The sequence below is a fragment of the Sarcophilus harrisii genome, chromosome X, assembly GCF_902635505.1.
Source record: "Sarcophilus harrisii chromosome X, mSarHar1.11, whole genome shotgun sequence".
Classification (NCBI taxonomy): Eukaryota; Metazoa; Chordata; class Mammalia; order Dasyuromorphia; family Dasyuridae; genus Sarcophilus; species Sarcophilus harrisii.
Genome location: NC_045432.1, coordinates 82,050,471 through 82,069,340, shown reverse-complemented (window position 1 = coordinate 82,069,340; position 18,870 = coordinate 82,050,471). Strand labels below are relative to the sequence as shown.

The 18,870-nt window shown below is 47.5% G+C and overlaps 1 protein-coding gene across 1 annotated transcript; it reads left to right on the top strand.

Moving 5' to 3' along the window:
* The first annotated feature begins 1,093 nt into the window (after positions 1-1,093).
* Positions 1,094-5,862, top strand: WAS (WASP actin nucleation promoting factor). The gene is made up of 11 exons (XM_031944445.1): positions 1,094-1,724; positions 1,918-2,058; positions 2,155-2,241; positions 2,416-2,518; positions 2,829-2,897; positions 2,996-3,176; positions 4,183-4,225; positions 4,340-4,493; positions 4,766-5,172; positions 5,404-5,512; positions 5,657-5,862. Exons 1-11 carry the CDS (start codon positions 1,608-1,610, stop codon positions 5,710-5,712), a joined length of 1,467 nt encoding a protein of 488 aa, XP_031800305.1. The 5' UTR covers positions 1,094-1,607; the 3' UTR covers positions 5,713-5,862.
* Positions 5,863-18,870: the final 13,008 nt, after the last annotated feature.

Here is an 18,870-nt window from a genome sequence, read left to right as displayed (position 1 = left end):
AATTGTGTCTGAGTCCTCAGCCCGGGCAGGAAGGCGGGGAGGATGGGATGGGAAAGGGCCAGAGCAGGCCACCGTTCACGTGGTGAGCCCGCTGCCGGGCCACCTGTGGGAACTCTGCGACCCGTGCAAGTTTCAGATCGAAACACCCCCTCTGGGCTCGGCCCTCTGGCTTCTGGGCCCCTCCCTTCCCCTCGAGGCCCCTGGAACCCTTGAGAAGCCCGGGCCTCGGGCCCCCGAAGCCTCCCTTCTCCACGCACCTATCCATTCAACATCCTCCCTCAAGCGTGGGCCTTCTGAAGGTCCAAATGAGAGCCCTCCCTAGTGACGTGGCCCTGAATGACAGCCACTATACTGCACGTGTCACATGGTACACACACACTGTGCACACATATCAGACACGCACAACACACACACATACTTATTGTGAGAGGGAGTTTCTCACCTCTCTGCCGGTTCTCTGCTCAGCTGAGCCTCTCCTATCAGGTGCTTTCTGAAGCCCACGTGGGACTGGACGTCAGCTACCTCCAAAGCATTCTGGGACAGTCACCTGAACCCAGCATGTGGTTCCGCCGGCGGCTGTCCCTCCACTCAGGGCCTGTTGCCAATCTACCAACCGCTCTGTATGCGCGCATGGCCACCTTGTGCCCCCAATGTGCAACGGGGTGGGGCAGAGCCCAGGGAGGCTTGCCACTAGAGGCCTCCGGCAACCCAGTTAGCATTGGTGCCCAGGATTGGTACGGGTCTGAATTGAACTCGGCTCTCCCTTGGCCCCCAGGCTCCCCGTGTGGCGGTAGGCCATTCCTGCGGTTGAGGGGCTCAGGCCAACGTAACCTATTAGCCCTCGCTGTGGCTTTTTCTGGGTGCTGTGAATGCATCCGGGAATGTGATCAGGGGCCACCGGGTGGCGCTGTAGCACACATAGCATCTGATCTGAAATCGGGAAGACTCTTCCTGAGTTCAAACCCAGCCTAAACATTTCCTAGCCGTGTGACCCCGGTCAGGTCCCTTCACCCCCATCTGCCTCAGTTTCTTCATCTGTCAAATGGCCTGGAGAAGGAAATGGGCAACCTTGGTGGCTCTGGGGTCACAAAGATTCAGATACTGAACCAACTCCCCAACAGCTTTGATCACAGAACCGACCAGATCCTCCTCCCGTGGGCCTATTCCCAGAACAGCTTGTTTTTCCTTATTGAGCCAGAGATGGGAAGGGAAGAAAAGCAGAAGACAGAAAGGGACCGGAAGGGAGCGAGGATTAGAGCCGGGCAGTGGAGAGCACAGCTCCGGCCTCTGCTGGGGGCCTCTTCCTGTGCTCCTTCCTCTTTGGGGGGGACACTGACGGTCTTACAGACCGGAGAGGGAACCATGACAGAAGAGAGGGATGAAGAGAGAATGGTGAGAGGAAGCCAGAGCCCGAGAAAGGGAGCTCAGGAGACCCGACATTGAAGCCGGCCCTGGCAGGAAGGGCCAGGCTAGGGTGGGGGCCCCAGGAGGCCATTGGTTGGGATTGGGGCAATGTGGTTTTCTTAGCTTCCTGTTCACTGGGTGCGGAAGTTCCCCTTCTTACCCGACACTGCTACTACTTGGGAAGGCAAGAAGGAGAGGCCACCATGAGCCGGGGACCTCGGGGATCCGGGGGGGCCCCGCAACAGCAGAACGTGCCCTCTGGCCTCCTGCAGGACCACGAGAACCAACGGCTGTTTGGCCTCCTGGGCCGAAAGTGCTGGGTCAGTGGGAGCCTTGCCTCCCTTCCCCACTCCTTTCTCTTTGCTCTACAGGGGACCCTCCCTCAGGAAAGGGGGGGCTGAAGCCGGATTCCTGGCGGGGGGGGGGCCGGGGACTGCCTACTCTTTCTTCTCAGGCTTCTTTCGGACCTCCACCTGACTTTCTCTCTCCATCTTGGGGGCCGCCCGGCTACAGACCCTGGCAACCTCAGTGGCCCAGCTGTACCTGGCACCCCCCAGCATGGGCGGGCGCTGGCACAAGGAACTGAGTGGAGCCATCTGCTTCGTGAAGGACAACCCTCGCCGGTCCTACTTCATCCGCCTCTATGGCCTCCAGGTACAGGCCGGGCCCCTGGCTCCGTCCAAGGTCTTTCTGACCGTCTGTCTCCTGGCCAGTCTCACTCCGAGTTTCTTTTTCCGTCCCCCTCCCTAGGAAGGACGACTCCTCTGGGAGCAGGAAATCTACACTCAGCTGGTCTACTCCGCCCCCACCCCATTCTTCCACACCTTCCCTGGCGATGTGAGTAATGGCACAAAGGGGGTTGTGGGAGAGAGGGGAGCGTGTGTTGGGCTGCCCCAGGGATGTGGGTTTTTCCAGGAGCTCAAGGATCTGGGAGTCTGGTGTTTGTGGGGGATGAGAACTGGCGCTAAGCACTTTGGGGTGGGGGCCGATGGCGATCGGGGATCTTCCCAGGACTGTCAGGCAGGCCTGAACTTTGCTGATGAGACCGAGGCACAAGCCTTTCGAGCTCTGGTGGAGGAGAAAATCCAGAAACGAAGCCAGAAGCAGAATGCTGGTGAGAAGGGGGCTAAGGTCAAAGGGCAGCTTGCCATGTCCTTCACATGGATTTCTGGGCCTTCTCTTGTATCTCAGACTCTCTTTTTGAGCCTGTTTCATGTGTGTGTGTGTGTGTGTGTGTGTGTGTGTGTGTGTGTGTCTACCTCTGTGTCTCTCTGTCCCTCCCATTCACCTACATCCCATTCACCTACATCCATCCCCTTTCTCCTCCCTGTGCCCCAAATAATGCTATTCTCTTGGGGTGGGTGCTGAGCTGGGGGGAAGACTGCATAAGGGAAATGTCATGACCTCTGCCCTTGACCCTCCAGGATCTCTCAGCACAGAAAGAAGAGGGGGCTCAACACCCCTTCCTTCCCAACCCAGTGGAGACCTCAGTGGTAAGCAGGGGGCTGGGCCCAGGCAGGAACAGCCGGCTGTGAGATTGGCCCCTCGCCCCTTCCGGCATCCTCCTCCATTTCTCCTCCTCTATCTCTAGTCCCAGCCAGTACCCTGGGCTCCCCATCTCTGGGCCTGGTTGCTGTGGACATACAGAACCCGGATATCACATCCTCAAGGTACCGGGGGCTCCCTGCACCGACTCCTTCTCCCCCGGACAAGAAGCGCTCAGGGAAAAAGAAAATCAGCAAGGCCGACATCGGGGCCCCCAGTGGATTCAAGTGAGGCCCTTTCCTCCCCTCCTCCCCTCCTCAGCCCTGCCTCAATCCCAAACTCCCTAGAGAGGACTCAGTGAGCAGCCGGGCAGGTGTTTAGAACGTTCTTGTGCAAACCGGAGCCCTTGGCTTCGAGCTGGGACGCCCTGTCCCAGCACCCTTCCCACTTGCCCTAAGCGAGCATCTGCTCTACTCGGCACAGGACTCATGGGAGGTAGAGAGCCCGGCCAACTTTTCCAGGGGACTCGGAAGCCTGGGAGATCCCTTTCAGATAGAGGGATGGGGGGGAGCATTCTACCAGACCAAGAACACGCAGGCAGAGCTTGGGGAATGGCTCAGAGAGCAGAATCGGCAGGGCTGGTGGGAGGGAGGGGAGGTCCCCGGGAAAGGGTTGAGAAGTCTGAGGTTGCTCCCAGAAGCCACAGGGAAGCAGCACCACAGGTTCTGGAACAGCCTGGGAATATGGGTAATTGGGAGGCTCCTGGTGTTGGCAGGAACTGGAAGGTTCCAAAGTGAATTTGAATTTGGCTTTGGGCTCAGCCCATTGGGGAGGGAGCCTTGCCTTCAGGGGATAACAGAAAGGCCAGAAGCCCAAGCATCCAGGCCGGTTGCTTTTGGGCAAATTAGAGGGGTGATGGCTTGGGTATTGTCAGATGGGCGGGGGGGGGGCACCGAGAGCCCAAGAAAAGGTCCGGGGATTGTGGCCTACTCGGAAGGAGTAGGTTCCATTGACTGGCCAAAGGGAGCCACAGAACAGTCAAAGGTGAGGGCCCCAGAGAGAGCAGTGAAAAGAGGTCAGGGGAGGGTGGGTTAAAGAGACAAGGAGGGGGCGCTCCTGCGGAGTGAAAGGCTGAGACTGAGAAGCGGGAGAGTTTGTCCCTTCACATTTGGGGGGGATCAGCCCCAGAAGCAGAGCACAGAGGAAACAAGAGGGCGGCGGGGAGGGAAGCGAAGGGAGTCTGGGAACCACGCTCCTGTCTCGTCCCTAACCCGAACTCTTGGCCTTCTCCAGGCACGTCAGCCATGTCGGATGGGACCCTCACAGCGGATTCGATGTAGGTTCCCTTAATATCCTCAGCCAGAGCTCCTTCTCTCTGTTCCCCCTAAACCCTCCCCCCCAAGTTAGGATTGAGCCTCGGGGGGGACATCCGTGACCCTACCGCCAACAGGTCAATAACCTGGACCCGGACCTGCGGAGCCTCTTCTCCAGGGCTGGGATCAGCGAGGCTCAGCTGACGGACGCAGAGACCTCGAAGCTCATTTATGACTTCATTGAGGACCAGGGCGGGCTAGAAGCCGTCAGAGAGGAGATGAGGCGGCAAGGTAAGTACCCCCATCTTGGCCCCTCGAGAGCCCCACTGAAGGGCCCCAGAGACCCCCTCCTTCCACAACCCCTGGAGTCACAAACCCTGTAGACATTGAGGCTGGGCCCCAGAGGCTCCTCTTGGCAAGACTGAACTCCAGCTCCTCCTGCCCGTCCCTCCCGGGGAGATCTGGACTGCACAGGGGAAGTGGGAAAGGGGATACAGGAAGGGACAGATGTGTGCACCCCGCCATCTAACGTTGCCTTCTTCTTGCTTTTCTGCTCTTGGAAGGCCCTGTTCCACCCCCTCCACCCCCATCTCGTGCTGGGGCCCCTCAGCGGTCCCCTGGCTCCTCTGTGGCTGGGAGCCGGGGGGGCCGGTCAGGACCCCTCCCCCCAGTACCCTCTGGGACCGGCGGGATCCCCAGTGTGCCTCCACCAGTTCCACGGGGACCCCCGCCTCCTCCCGGCCGTGGCGGTCCCCCCCCTCCTCCACCACCTACCTCCCACTTGGGGCCACCAGCACCACCGCCGCCGCCGCCAACGCCCGGGTCGGGGCCTCCGCCCCCTCCGCCACCCCCGCCGCCGCCTCCTCCGCCATCTGCGCCTTCGTCGGGAGGGACCGCGGCCGCGGCCCCGGCCCCTCGAGGTCGAGGGGCCTTGCTTGAAGAGATCCGCCAGGGCATTCAGCTCAACAAGGTGGGGCTGACAGTGCTTGCCGGGGGTGAGGGTGGCTGGATTAGGGATCTCTGGCTCAGGATCGGGGAGAAGCTGTTGGGGTAGTTTGGTGTCACCACCGAGTCACAGAGAAGGGATCCGTAAGATGAACAGGAGAGCCACGGGGCGTGGGGAGGGGATCCCTGAGGATGACGATGCTCAGTTTTGGAGTACCGATCGGAAGCTTTCTAGCGGGTTCTGACCTCTTCACAGACTCCAGGGGCCCAGGAAATCCCAGCTCCCCCTCCCCCAAGCTCTGAGGGCCTGGTGGGGGCCCTCATGCACGTCATGCAAAAGCGGAGCAAAGTCATCCACTCTTCAGGTGAGAAGTGACATGACCCCGAGCCTCGTCTCTTCCCTGAAGGCCGGCTGGGAGGACGGTGGGGGGGCTCACAGGGGCAGGGGCCGTTGGAGGTCTTGGGCCTCAGGCCCCCTTCGCTCACTATGTCCCTTTGTTCGCTCACAGATGAAGGGGAGGACCAGGGTGGTGAGGAGGATGAGGAAGACGAATGGGAAGATTAAGCAAACCCTGGCCTGTGGAAGAGCAGCCTCTCCCTGCCGCCTGGCCTAAGCGCGCCTCTCCCTTCTCAGAGTTCAGCTCCCACCTCCCCCATGTGTCCCCTGCATTGTAAAAACAATGACAGTTTTGAGAAATAAACCTTCTGCTAACTACTGCCATGGCTCCGTGGTCTTATTCTCCTTGAGGGAACGATCCATCCTTTCTATGGGTTGGCCTTTGACCCATTCCCACTTTAAGACCAGATCATTTCGTTTCCAATGATAATCTTTCTCTCGCCCTCCGAGTGTCATTTTTGTTGCATCATGATCTGAAAAGTAATATGGTTCTTAGGAAATACCCTTCTCTGGCACGCCCGAGGAGGCGAAGTGCCGCAGGATGGCTTCTGGCAAAGAAAGTTCATGGCTTTGGGCAAAGCTGGAACAGTCCCCTTTAGTGTCATTTTGTGTGTGTCTGTATCTCTGTGCAGCGGGTCTCTGGCACGTTTGTTCTGTCGGTTGGATTCTGTTACCTGGAAAGATTTAAAATGTAACCAGTGAGAAAAACCCTTCCATGCTGTAGTTAGAATGCCGGGAAGATTTCTTCTTAACATCGTTGGCTCCTACCTTAAACAGGGAAGACAACCTGACTTTTTCCCGTGGACCCCAGCTCTGGACAATCTGGGGGCTACAGAAATAGTTAGCTAATTAAACGACTAATTAAAATTAAAATAACAAGGTCAAAAATTTCAAGGGAATTAATGAAAAAAAAAAAAACAAATGAAGGTGGCCTAGCTGTACCTGATCTAAAACTATATTATAGAGCAGCAGTTACCAAAACCATTTGGTATTGGCTAAGAAATAGACTAGTTGTTCAGTGGAACAGGTTAGGTTCACAAGACAGAATAGTCAAGTATAGCAATCTAGTGTTTGTCAAACCCAAAGATCACAGCTTTGGGGATAAGAATTTATTATTTGACAAAAACTGCTGGGAAAACTGGAAGTGAGTATGGCAGAAATTAGGCACGGACCCACACTTAACACCGTACACCAAGATAAGGTCATTCATGACCTCGGCATAAAGAACGAGATTATAAATAAATTGGAAGAGCATAGAATAGTAAACTTAAAATAACATCTTAGCAGATTCTCAGGGTTTTGAGAGCAATGATTAAGAAGTTGGGCAATTAGTTTTGATTTTCTTCACAGGCTAATTGTACAATATTTCAGAGTCCGATTCTTTTTGTACAGCAAAATAACGGTTTGGTCGTGTATACTTATTGTGTATCTAATTTATACTTTAATACATTTAACATGTATTGGCCAACCTGCCATCTGGGGGAGGGGGTGGGGGAAGGAGGGGAAAAATTGGAACAAGAGGTTTGGCAATTGTCAATGCTGTAAAGTTACCCATACATAAAACCTGTACATAAAAGCCTATTAAAATTAAAAAAAAAAAAAGTTTGGCAATTTGTCATTTTAAGATGGTAAGAAAAATCCTGAAACATAGGGAATGATTCCAGGAATTTACCCCCTTCTGAAAGAAAAGAAAAGGGAAAAAACCAAACTAGGTAAATAGCAACTTTTGGCTAAGGCTTCCTTGACTGCCATCTTGTCCGGGCTCCCCTTCTGCTCCTTTGGGAAATGTTAAGGGACAGGTCGATTCTCTGAGGAACAGGTCGATCCACAGCTGTGGATCATAGCATCTGAAGGAATCGCAGGCAGCCTCCTCCGACCCAGGTGTTGCAGCTTGGGCAGAAGATAAATTGGAGGCAGAGGGAGGAGGACAGACGGCAGATGAGGCAAAGGCCTCTCAGGAGAGAGGTCAGAGAACAGCAACTACCTCTCAGTCTCCTTGTATCATCCTCTCACGCAAGGAGATGGATTGTGGGTTGCATCTCCGGCAGCCACTGTCAGGTGGCTACCGTGTATTCCAACAGCTCTCCTGTGTATTCCAACAGGGAAAGCACCCCAGAAGGTATTAAGGGACCCTCTCCACAGCCCACGTCACGCAGGATGCTCCACTCCCAGAGTCCCCAGTGGATCTCAGTGGTAGGGATCGCTAACAAGACCGATACAGTCCAGTTCTCTCTGTTTGCTAACTCCTCTCATCTCAGATCAGATTGAGAAGAGAATGCCAAAGTACCGGAGGGAAATCCCAATTCTGCCTCACCTATAGAAACGGGGGAAGCCACAGTGACCTTGGGGACTCCACGTAGCCTTGCCCAGACTCCTCCCCATCCCAGCTGGGGGACATGGAAATGGGTGAGGGTCAGGCCCGATGGTCAGCATCCCCTGAGCCCTGGCCCCTGAAAGTACCATCAAAGGGAGATCCCGGCACCAGTCCCCCTAGCCTTCCACAGGTTCTGTCCAGCAACTCCCTGGCAAGAATTTGGGCACCCCCGGCAGCGCCTTGCACGGCAGCGTGAGGAGGGAAAGCCAGGCGGCCTCTGTGTGTGGTAAGCCCACCATTCTCTGTTTCAGCGGCGAAAACGTATCGGCCGTGTCATTTATGGTGAATTATTTTATGTCTGCCCGCTTTTCTGATTTGTAAAGAGAAATAATAATTGTTGTGAAGATCTGGTGCTTAGCATAAAACCTGCTATATGAATGTTCCCTGCTTTCTTGGCTGTAACTGCTTCACATTTGATAACTTTCTGGGTTTTGAATGTGCCCAACATACAATGTCAACATTGAGATAAATGATTTCTATGGACGTGTGAAGTAACGTGGGGAAATCTGTTTGAGAATTGAGAGTAAAAGCAGTTTTGGGGGCACCCTAAGCAAAGCCCAGTCCAGGGCTATGGAAATTGGGATCTCTTTGCACTGACTGTTACCAGAAGAGTTTGGGAACTTTAGGAAAACTCAAAAGCAGTTTGCTGCTGTGCTAAAAAACACCGGCTAAAACCAGCCTGCTTCCAGACTATCGAGAGTCAGACTTCTGAGGGCCCGGCAGGAAAAACTGGCACCTTAACCCTTTCCGGGCTCACAAAAGAGACTGGTTTGGGGGTTCAAACTTCGAAAGTGGAAAATATTAGGAGTCAAGCTTCTAGGCAAAACAGCAGTGGGGAGGTCCCCCCGACCTTGGGATGCTTCTGTTCTAACAATCTGTCAGTGATACTAAAATCTTCTGCCTTTAGAATCGGTGATCCCGAGATCCCCCCAACCTTAGAGGGCCATTCTAACAATCTGTCCACCAATGATTGTGAAAGTCCTCTGGCCCAGGAATATAATCATATTTCTTCCCTTAGACATTAGGGGAGATATGGGAGATCCTGAGGCCCTCTGACCTCAGAGTGCTGTTGTTCTGACAATCTGTCCGGCAGCGATTCTAAAGTCTCCTGGCCTTCGGATAGTCTTACAGACATTGCTGACTGTCAGATAATCTGCTGGTTGATGATAACCTAATTCCTCAGACCACCCCTCAGTTCTACCTCTAAGCCATCAAATGGGCAAATAAGTTACATGAAGCTCTGGTTTCTCTAACTTTTCCTATAAATTTGTCTTCTTGTCCCTGGTCGTTTGCTAAATTCTCCTGGACTTTAGCCCACTTCAAGGCGTTATAATTACAATAAACTTTGCCCCTTGCCTTGGAGATGGGTTCAAGCCTGCAAATTCTTTTGAGTAGTCTGCCACCCCCAACTTTTTGGGGTCTCTTTCTGAACCTCGACAGTTCTGTTGTGAGTTCAGGTCAAAGGTTAAAGCAGGTTTTTAGATTAAAGCAGTTTCAACTCTGTTCCATGTTGCTCTGATACCACATTGCACTTTCAGGTGCATGCTGGGAGATACACTTTTTGGTCAAACAAATCTAGGAGCTGAGTGTACTTTTCAAAAGTGAAACCTGAAGCAGGCTTGCTTTAGATTCTTTTGCTTACTGGCTAAGGCTGGTATCTTTAAACTTTTTTTTTTTTTTATGTTAATGGGAGGAGCAACTAAGTTATTCAGAGCAGCAGGCCTGAATTAAAATCTAGAACCAGATACTTATTAGCTGCACGGTCCTGGGGCGATCCTGAATGCCTCCAGAGAGAGAAAGGAAGGAAGGAAGGAGGGAAGGAAGGAAGGAAGAAAGTTATTGGGGACAATTTTGAGCCATAATATGGATGCTTTCAGATTTTGGCCTTGGTGTTTGGAATAAATTCTGAGACCTTACTTTAAATTGCTCGTGTGCTTGTGACTTCCTTCTAGTTATATTGCTCTAATATATTTATAGTTAAATATATTTAGTTATATTGCTCTAATTGCTCTAAGTGAATTTGTTAGAGAAATGAGAAAGGGGGAAAAAAAAAAAAAAAAGACCAGAAAGGCAAACTCTGGAACAGTGATTGCCAGGAAGCACAACTTTCATCTCCATAGCAACAAGGCAGATCTGGGGCTGGTGAGAGATGTAGGCAGGCTCTGAGTATAGCAACTGCTGTGGGTAAGTACCCAAGAACCTTTCCCTGAATAATGATAGTTGCCAAGTTAAGGCTCACAGAACCCTATATAAATATGGCTTCATGGGATCCTCCCAATAATCCCGAGAGGAAGGAACTCTTCTTGTTCCCCTTTTACAGTTGAGGAAACTAAGGCAAGCAGTGATGATGTGACTTGCCTGTGGTCACCGTCTAGGAGATGTTTCAAGTCGGCTTTGAATTCAAGCCTTCAGGATTCTAGGTCAGGTCTGCTCTGCTGCGGACAATGCTGGAAGCTGCTAATTACCCCCAAAGGGACACAGGATCCTCTACCTGTAGAGAACTGAGAAGATCTAGTCGAATCCCTCTCATTTTACAGATAAAGCCACTGAGTACCGGAGAAGAGAAAGGTCTTCGCTAATGTCTGCATTTGAACTCTGTGCGCTTCCCAATGGGCAATGCTGTCTCTTAAATGTCTGATAAGTAAATCAATGAATCACCTTGAGTTCACACCTACTGGGGAAAGCAAAGTCAAATCTTCTTGAAAATCCCACAATGGGAAAAGCCTCTCTTCTTTCCTGCCCCCCACTACTTCTGGCACTCTCCGTAGGATACAACATGGCGGCCCCGCCCGGCCCAAAACCCGAGGAAACAAAAGTGTCTGTGCCGGGCTCATTCCAACAGCCTATAACCCATCAACCCCAAACAAGGGAAGGTCAAGGTTGGGAAAGAAGCATCTATCCCAGATGACCGGAAGGTTATCCAATGGCTCGGCATTGCGTTGGGTGCAAATGGACCCAGAACGCCCCCTGCTGTTTAACACGGGAAGTTTAGGCCAGAGCCAATAGGTCCCTAAGGCGCCATTCCAGCCAAGCAGCTCACCTACAGGGCTAATAGGGACATACGCTTAGCATCATTTCATATGTAAATCTAGAACACTCAGCTTGCCTTCTGCACCCGTGGGGGAGGGGTGGCAAGGAGGGAGAGAATCTGGGACTCAAAAATTTGAAAAGATCAATGTTACCCTTTTTAATATGTAATTGGGAAATATTTAATGCAATTATATATGTATGTATGTAAACACATGTATGTATGTACAGCTTGCACAAATGGACACTACTGCAAAAAACAACCCTTCCAAAGTGCATTCACTGTCGATATGGGCAACAAGGAACCTGGGCGGTGGGGCCCCATGCTGAGCCGGGGAGCCTGCTCCAAGGCCGGTCGAGAAAAGGCCCCGATCTCCTGGGCAAAGGATGCACTGCCATCTCTGAAACAGTTACAGCCTCCCCATTATGGGCTGGTGTCTCTCACCTGATGCCTTCAGGCCCTCCACAATAATAGGGAAGTTGGGAATAGGGGAGAGTCTGCGGGAGAATGAACGAGTATTTTTCGGACACGCCTGCTGAATTCACCGTGTCTACTGGACATTTACTTTGGCAGTTGGAGGTGTGGAGATGGAGGGCCAAAGAGAGCTTTGGGCTGGAGTGCTGGATTCGGGGACACAGAAATGATCATGAAAACCATGGGAGCTGATGAGATCGCCAAGTGAAAAAATAGAGAAAAGAGCAGAGGGCCCAGGACACCAGAGAGCCTTGGGGTTAGTGGGCTTGACCTAGCTTAAAATCCATCAAGGGAGACAAAGAAAGAGCCATCAGAGACGGCAGGGGAGCAAGAAGAGAGGGGGTCCTGAAAACCTAGGGAGAAGAAAATATTAGGACGAGCACATCAGGGGCTGCTGAGAGGTCAAGGAAGATAAGGTTTGAGAACAGGCCATTCGATTTAGCAAATAAGACAACATTGGTCCAACCTGATTCATATTTAACAAATGAATGTACATAGATGACCAGAAAAAAACAATGTTTAAAAAAGAGAGATGGTCAGTAACTTTGCAAAGAGCTGTCTGGGATTTGTGGGCCGTCCTGTCCATAAAAACCATCGGAGACTCTCGGAGTAAGTACAAGCAAAAAGGAGTTTATCATGATCTCGTGAGAAAGGGCATCTCCCAGTTGACAAAGTGTCAGTAAAGAAATCCAAGCATAAACGGGGAAACACAAAACTAAATAGGTCCCGGAAAGTGGAGGCCCCCAAAGCCCCTCAGCCCCAACTTGGCCTTTTCTCCTGGGTTTTTTTGGGGGGGAGGGGGCAGGCTTACTTCCCAATTGGGAAATCTTACCCAGAAACAAAAGAATACAAGTCAATAATAACAAACAAAAATAATAAACAATTTGTTTGCCTAGAGAACGGCTGTGATCCAAAGCCATGTCACCTTGAAAAGAAGTACTTCAATGCTAAGTAAGAAGCCACGAGAAAACCGGAGGGGACGCCTGCAACTTTTAGCTCTATGGGTTATTAGAAAGTCTCAAGGCACAATGAAACTACAGTTTAGGGCTCTATTCCCACGAGACCATCTGCACTCAGTTAATTCCTCACAGGGAGGAAAGGTGAGGTCAGAAGTCAGATTTAAAGAGGGGAAAAAATAGAAGAAGAGTCACTTGTATCAGCCCTTCTCAGGGAGTTTAGCTGCAAATGGAAGAAGAGATATGGCCCAGGGATGGCTTCTTCAGGCCAGGGAAGACACAGCCCGTGTGTCAGCAGGAGGGAAGGAGCCCATGGACAGGGAGAGATTGGAGATTAGTGAGTGGGTTGACAGAAGGAACAATCTGTTCCAGAATGGAATGGGATGGCGTGGACAGGTAAAGGTGTGGCCTCTGGCATGAGATGACTTCATCATGTGAGACGGGGTGATGGAGAAGATGAGAAAGAAGGGGCAGCCCATGGCAATAGCCTCTATATTTGGGGGGGGGGGAAACATGATGTAAGGTTCTCAGCTGAGAGAAAGGAGGAAAGAGGAGCCACGGGGAAGTTTGAGGAGAGATGAGAAGGTTAGGAAGAGCTTCTGTGGAGACTGGGAAAGGGAGCTGATGAAGGATGGCCGAGCAGCAGTCAGGACCCAAGTGAGACTGTGCTAACATAAATCTGCAGCAGCCCCAAGTCAGCGCAGTTTCGTGATCTTCTCCATCTTTGCTCAGCGGCGGCACATGTGTGGGAGCAAAGGCGGCCTATGGCAGGAGTGATCCGGCTGAGTATAATGGGAGCTATGACAAGGGGTGAGGGACCAGGAGACGGAGAAAGGACAGAATGGAATCACTTCACTGCTGAGTCAGAATGGGGAGAAGGTCTGGGGGAAAGCTGAGGGGGTCAAGAAATTGGAGGTTAAGATGATTCAGACCAGTTCCAATTTTTTAGGGATGAAGAAAGTCATCTATGCCCAGACAAAGGATTGTTGGGAACTGAGTATGGTTCACAGCATAGCATTTTCACTCTTTTGTTTTTGTTTGCTTGCATTTTATTTTGCTTCTTTTTTTTTTTTCTGGTTTGATTTGATTTTTCTGGTGCAGCAAGATAATTGTATAAATATATATGTATATATTGTATTTAATATATGTCTACCATGTTTAACATTTTTAAAAAATAATTTGTTTCTTTCAAAAAAAAAAAAAGAAAGAAAAGAAATTGGAGGTCACAGTGGGGACTGAGGCAGAGGGGAATGATAACACACTGAGATCAAATGAGGAAATCCCAGCATACTTTTAAACTCGGGGCTTCAAAGCTCTTTGCAAGCTGTTTGTCTCTAAAATGCTGTTATCAGGAGCAGCTAGGTGGCGCAGTAGATAGAGTCAGGAGGACCTGAGTTCAAATTTGCCCTCAGACACATAACACTTCCTGGCTGTTGTGGCCCTGGGCAAGTCACTTAACCCCAACCACCTCAGCAAAAAATAAATAAATAAATAAAATACCGCTCTCATCTAACCTGTTACCTTACTTCTGCTCCCTCCCTCTGCCACCCTTCTTATATAATTTGTTTACCTTATATAATTTGTGACCTTATAGAATTTGTTTACCAGTTCCCTAATTGACAACCACCCCCTCAATTTCCAAAGTCTGCTTATCACAAAAAGAGCCAGGATATTGTTGTACATTGTAAAAACAAGCTTTGAAAGAAAAACTTAAGAATGGTATTCAATACAATGGCCAAGCCTGAACCAGAGAACTGATGATGAGGGATGCTATTCACTTAACAAGGGGCAGGAGGAGAAACACCTTTTGATACCTGGCCTGATCAGGCAGAGTTCTTACAAGGGTTTAGCTTTTCTTTGTTTTTCAATTGCAGAGGGGGTGCAGGGACAGGGGAAAGATTGTCAACTGGAAAAAATAGATTTAAAAAACCCTAAAGCATGTATTTATTTTTTGGAATCTAGCCTCAGATTCTTTTTTTTTTTTTTTTAATGTTAAAAATATATCTTATGCTGAAGGAAATGAGCAGAACCAGGAGATCATTATATACTTGAACAACAATTCTATATGATGACCAGTCCTGATGGACCAGGCCATCCTCAGCAACGAGATCAACCAAATCATTTCCAATGGAGCAGGAATGAATTGAACCAGCTACGCCCAGAGAAAGAACTCTGGGAGATGACTAAAAACCATTACATTGAACTCCCAATCCCTCTATTTATGCCCACCTGCATTTTGGATTTCCTTCACAAGCTAATTGTACAATATTTCAGAGTCTGATTCTTTTTGTACAGCAAAATAACGGTTTGGTCATGTAGACTTACTGTGTATCTAATTTATATTTTAATATATTTAACACCTACTGGTCATCCTGCCATCTGGGGGAGAGGGTGGGGGTAAGGGGTGAAAAATTGGAATAAGAGGTTTGGCAATTGTTAATGCTGTAAAGTTATTCATAGATATAACCTGTAAATAAAAGGCTATTTAAAAAAAAATATATATATATATCTTAAATCCAATATATGTATTTTAATACATTTTATTTATACAGTTTATACAATTATCTTGCTGCACAAGAAAAATCAAATCAAAAAGGAAAAAATGAGACAGAAAACAAAATGCAAGCAAATTACAACAATGTAAGTCTCACCAGACCTCTCTGTATTCATCCTGTAGTCATTCTGGCCACTACAAAGAGGGCTGCCACAAACATTTTGGCACATACAGGTCCCTTTGCCTTCTTTAGTATCTCTATGGGATTTAAGCCCCTGAGATACTCTGCTGGGGTCAAAGGGTATGCACAATTTGATAGCCCTTTGAACATAGTTCCAAATTGCTCTCCAGAATGGTTGAATTAGTTCACAACTTCACCAACAATATATTAATGGTACTTGAGAGTTGTCTTAATATGCTGTTCTTTGATCAATAGTGATTTAGAGTATCTTTTCACATGACTAGAAATGGTTTCAATTTCTTCATCTGAAAATTATTCCTATCAACTGGAGAATGGTTTGAATTTTTATAAATTTGAGTCAGTTCTCTGTATCCAGAATTCTCTGATTCAGGCCAATTCCAATGGTCTTGTGATAGAGAGAGCCCTCTGCCCCCAGAGAGAGGACTGTGGGGACTGAGTGTGGCTCACAACACAGGATTTTCACTGTTTTTGTTGTTGGCTTGCATTTTATTTTTTCTCAGTTTTTTTCTTTTTGATTTGATTTTTCTTGTACAGCAAGATAATTGTAGAAATGTGTATGCATATATTGGATTTAACATATATTTCTACCATGTTTCACATATATTGGACTATTTGCCATCTAGGGAAGGGAATGGGGGAAGAAGGGGGAAAATTAGAACACAAGGTTTCACAAAGGTCAATGTTGAACAATTATCTATGCATTTTTTTATTATTATAGATTTTTATTTACAAGATATATGCAGGGGTAATTTTTCAGCATTGACAATTGCCACACCTTCTGTTCCAATATTTCCCCTCCTTCCCCCCACCCCCTCCCCCAGATGGCAGGTTGACCAATACATGTTAAGTATGTTAAAGTATAAGTTAAATACACAATAAGTATACATGTCCAAACTTATTTTGCTGTACACAAAGAATCAGACTCTGAAATAGTGTACAATTAGCCTGTGGAGGAAATCAAAAATGCAGGCGGGCAAAACTAGAGGGATTGGGAATTCTATGTGGTGGTTCCTAGTCATCTCCCAGAGTTCTTTCCCTGGGCGTAGCTGGTTCTGTTCATTCCTGCTCCATTGGAACTGATTTGGTTCATCTCGTTGTTGAAGAGGGCCACGTCCATCAGAATTGATCATTATATAGTATTGTTGACGTATATAATGATCTCCTGTCCTCATACATATGTTTTGAAAATAAAAAGCTTTAGTTAAAAAGAAAAAAAAAAGAAATGAGGCCTTTATCAAAACCCTTGAATGTAAAAAAATTTCCCAGAGTTTATTGCTTCCTTTCAATCTTGTCAGCATTGGTTTTGTTTGTACAGAAACTTTTTAACTTAATAGAGTCAAAATTATCTATTTTGTGTTCAAGAATGAACTCTTTGGCCATAAATTCCTTCCTCCTCCACAAATCTGAGGGGTAAAAGTAGCCTGTGTTCTTCTAATTTGGTTATAATATCACTCTTTATGTCTAAATCACGAACCTATTTCGACCTTATCTTGGTATATGGTTTTAGGTCTATGCCTAGTTTCTGCCATACCACTTTGTACTTTTCCCAGCAGTTTTTGTCAGATGGTGAGTTCTTACCCCAAAAGCTGGGGGCTTTGGGTTTGTCAAACACTAGATTGCTGTAGTCATTGACTATTTTGTCCTATGAACCTAATCTGTTCCACTGATCAGCTACTCTGTTTCTTAGCCAGTACCAAATGTTTTTTTTTTTTTTTAATGAAAGCTTTTTATTTTTCAAAACATATGCATGGAAAAATTGTCAACATCAACCCTTGTAAAACCTTGTGTTCCCAATTTTCCCCTCCTTCTCTCCACCCCTTCCCCTAGATGGCGAGTAATCTAAAATATATTAAACATGTTAAAATATATGTTGAATCCTATATATGTATACATATTTATACAATTATCTTGCTGCACTAGGAAAGTCAAATCAAACCAGAAAAAAAATGAGAAAGAAAACAAAATGCAAGCAAATAACAACAGAGAGAGTGAAAATGTTATGTTGTGATCCCCGCTCAGTGCCACAGTCCTCTCTCTGGGTGCAGATGGCTCTCTTCATCACCAGTTCATCTTAGAACTGGTGCCAAATAGCTCCGATGACCTATAATCTAGTTTTAGGCCTGGCACAGCTAGGCCACCTTTATTGGCATTTTTTTCGTTAATTCCCTTGAGATTTTTGACCTTGTGTTCTTCCAGATGAACTTTGTTATTATTTTTTCTAGCTCTGTAAAGTAATTTCTTGGCAGTTTGATTAGTATGGCACTGAATAAGTAGATTAATTTAGGCAGAATTGTCATTTTTATTAGATTCGCTCAACTTGCCTATGAGCACTTGATAGTATTCCAATTGATTAGATCTGACTTTACTTGTGTGGAAAGTGTTTTGTACATGTAGGGGAAGGAGGGGAAATTTTGGAACACAAGGTTTTACAGGAGTCGGTGTTGAAAAATTATCCATGCATATGTTTTGTCAATAAAAAAAGCTTTAATTACAAAAAAGAAAATATTTTGTAGTTGTGTTCTTATAGTTCTTGACTTTAAAGCCTATTTTTGTAAAGCCAGTGCCAGCCCTGCAGGAGCGAGAAATGTTCAGGTAAACAGGTATCTAGAAGGTGCCTAGAGTAGATGGCAAGTGTCTTAGCTGGGAAGTCTCCGGAAGGTTCGATGGACTAATCCAGAAGTATTCAACCGTTTTCTCTCCTCCAAAAAGCAAAACTTTTGACCTGTGCTCCCCCACCGCCTTTTTATATGCATGTCCACAAATATCTCTTAATCTGTACCTTTGAACATCCTGTCCCTGACAGCTGGCCCACAGCCAGCTTCAGCCTCCACTAGTCTTCAGGAATGGTTCTTGGCATTAGAACTGAGCACAACTTGGAAGGCTTTCAAAGGACTTTGTGATTTAGGTAGCGGGAGGTAGCTGTGAATCGGGTTCCAAAAACACCCTGAGAATCCTCAATGGACGACTAGGATCAGATCCGCAAACAACATCAAAGAAAGAAAAATGTGCAGGAATATTTTCCAATGTGTAAATATTTAAATATATCGACAGATGTTTATAGTGGCTCTTTTGGTGGTAGCCCACACCTGGGATCTAATGGGAGATGGCTAAATGGATTATGTGGAATGAATAGAATGAAAAATTGTGCTCTGAGAAATCTTTTTTTTTTAATGTTTCATTTTTTTCTGGTGATAACATGTACGTTGATTTTTTTAAAAAACATACTTCCACTGTAAGAAACCTTGAGACTAGTAGTTTCAGAAGAAACCGGGAGTGTACTACAAAACCAGGCAGAGCAAAGCAAGTGAACCAGAACCACAACTTATTATTTTTTTTAAAATAGGGTTTTTTTTATTTTCAAAATACACACAAAGATGGTTTGTTGAAAGTGTTGAAAACACTGACTCTTGCAAAACCTTGTGTTCCAAGTTTTTCTCCCTCCCTTCCCCTACATAGCAAAGTAATCCAATATAGGTTAAACATATGTAATTCTTCTAAACATATTTCCACCTTTATGCTGCTGCACAAGAAAAATCAGATCAAAAAGGAAAAAAAGGAGAAAGGAAAAAAAACAAGCCAACAACCAAAAAAACGTAGTATTTGCTGTTCACATGCTTCCCCTCCCACCCCCACCCCCACGTTCATTGGAACACAAGGTTTTGCAGGTTGGCAGGTGTTGAAAAATTATCCATGCAGTTGTTTTGTCAATAAAAAGCTTTAATAAAAAAAAAAAAGAAAGTATTTTGTCGTTGTATTCATCTAGTTCTTGACTTTAAAGCCTCTTTTTGTAAAGCCATT

What these genes read in the sequence shown, in the direction of transcription:
- WAS (XM_031944445.1), top strand. Translation starts at nt 1,608, where the DNA reads ATGAGCCGGGGACCTCGGGGATCCGGGGGGGCCCCGCAACAGCAGAAC. An exon ending in TCCACACCTTCCCTGGCGAT is followed by an intron (nt 2,242 to 2,415) that starts GTGAGTAATGGC and finishes GGATCTTCCCAG; the next exon opens with GACTGTCAGGCAGGCCTGAA. An exon ending in AAGCCAGAAGCAGAATGCTG is followed by an intron (nt 2,519 to 2,828) that starts GTGAGAAGGGGG and finishes TTGACCCTCCAG; the next exon opens with GATCTCTCAGCACAGAAAGA.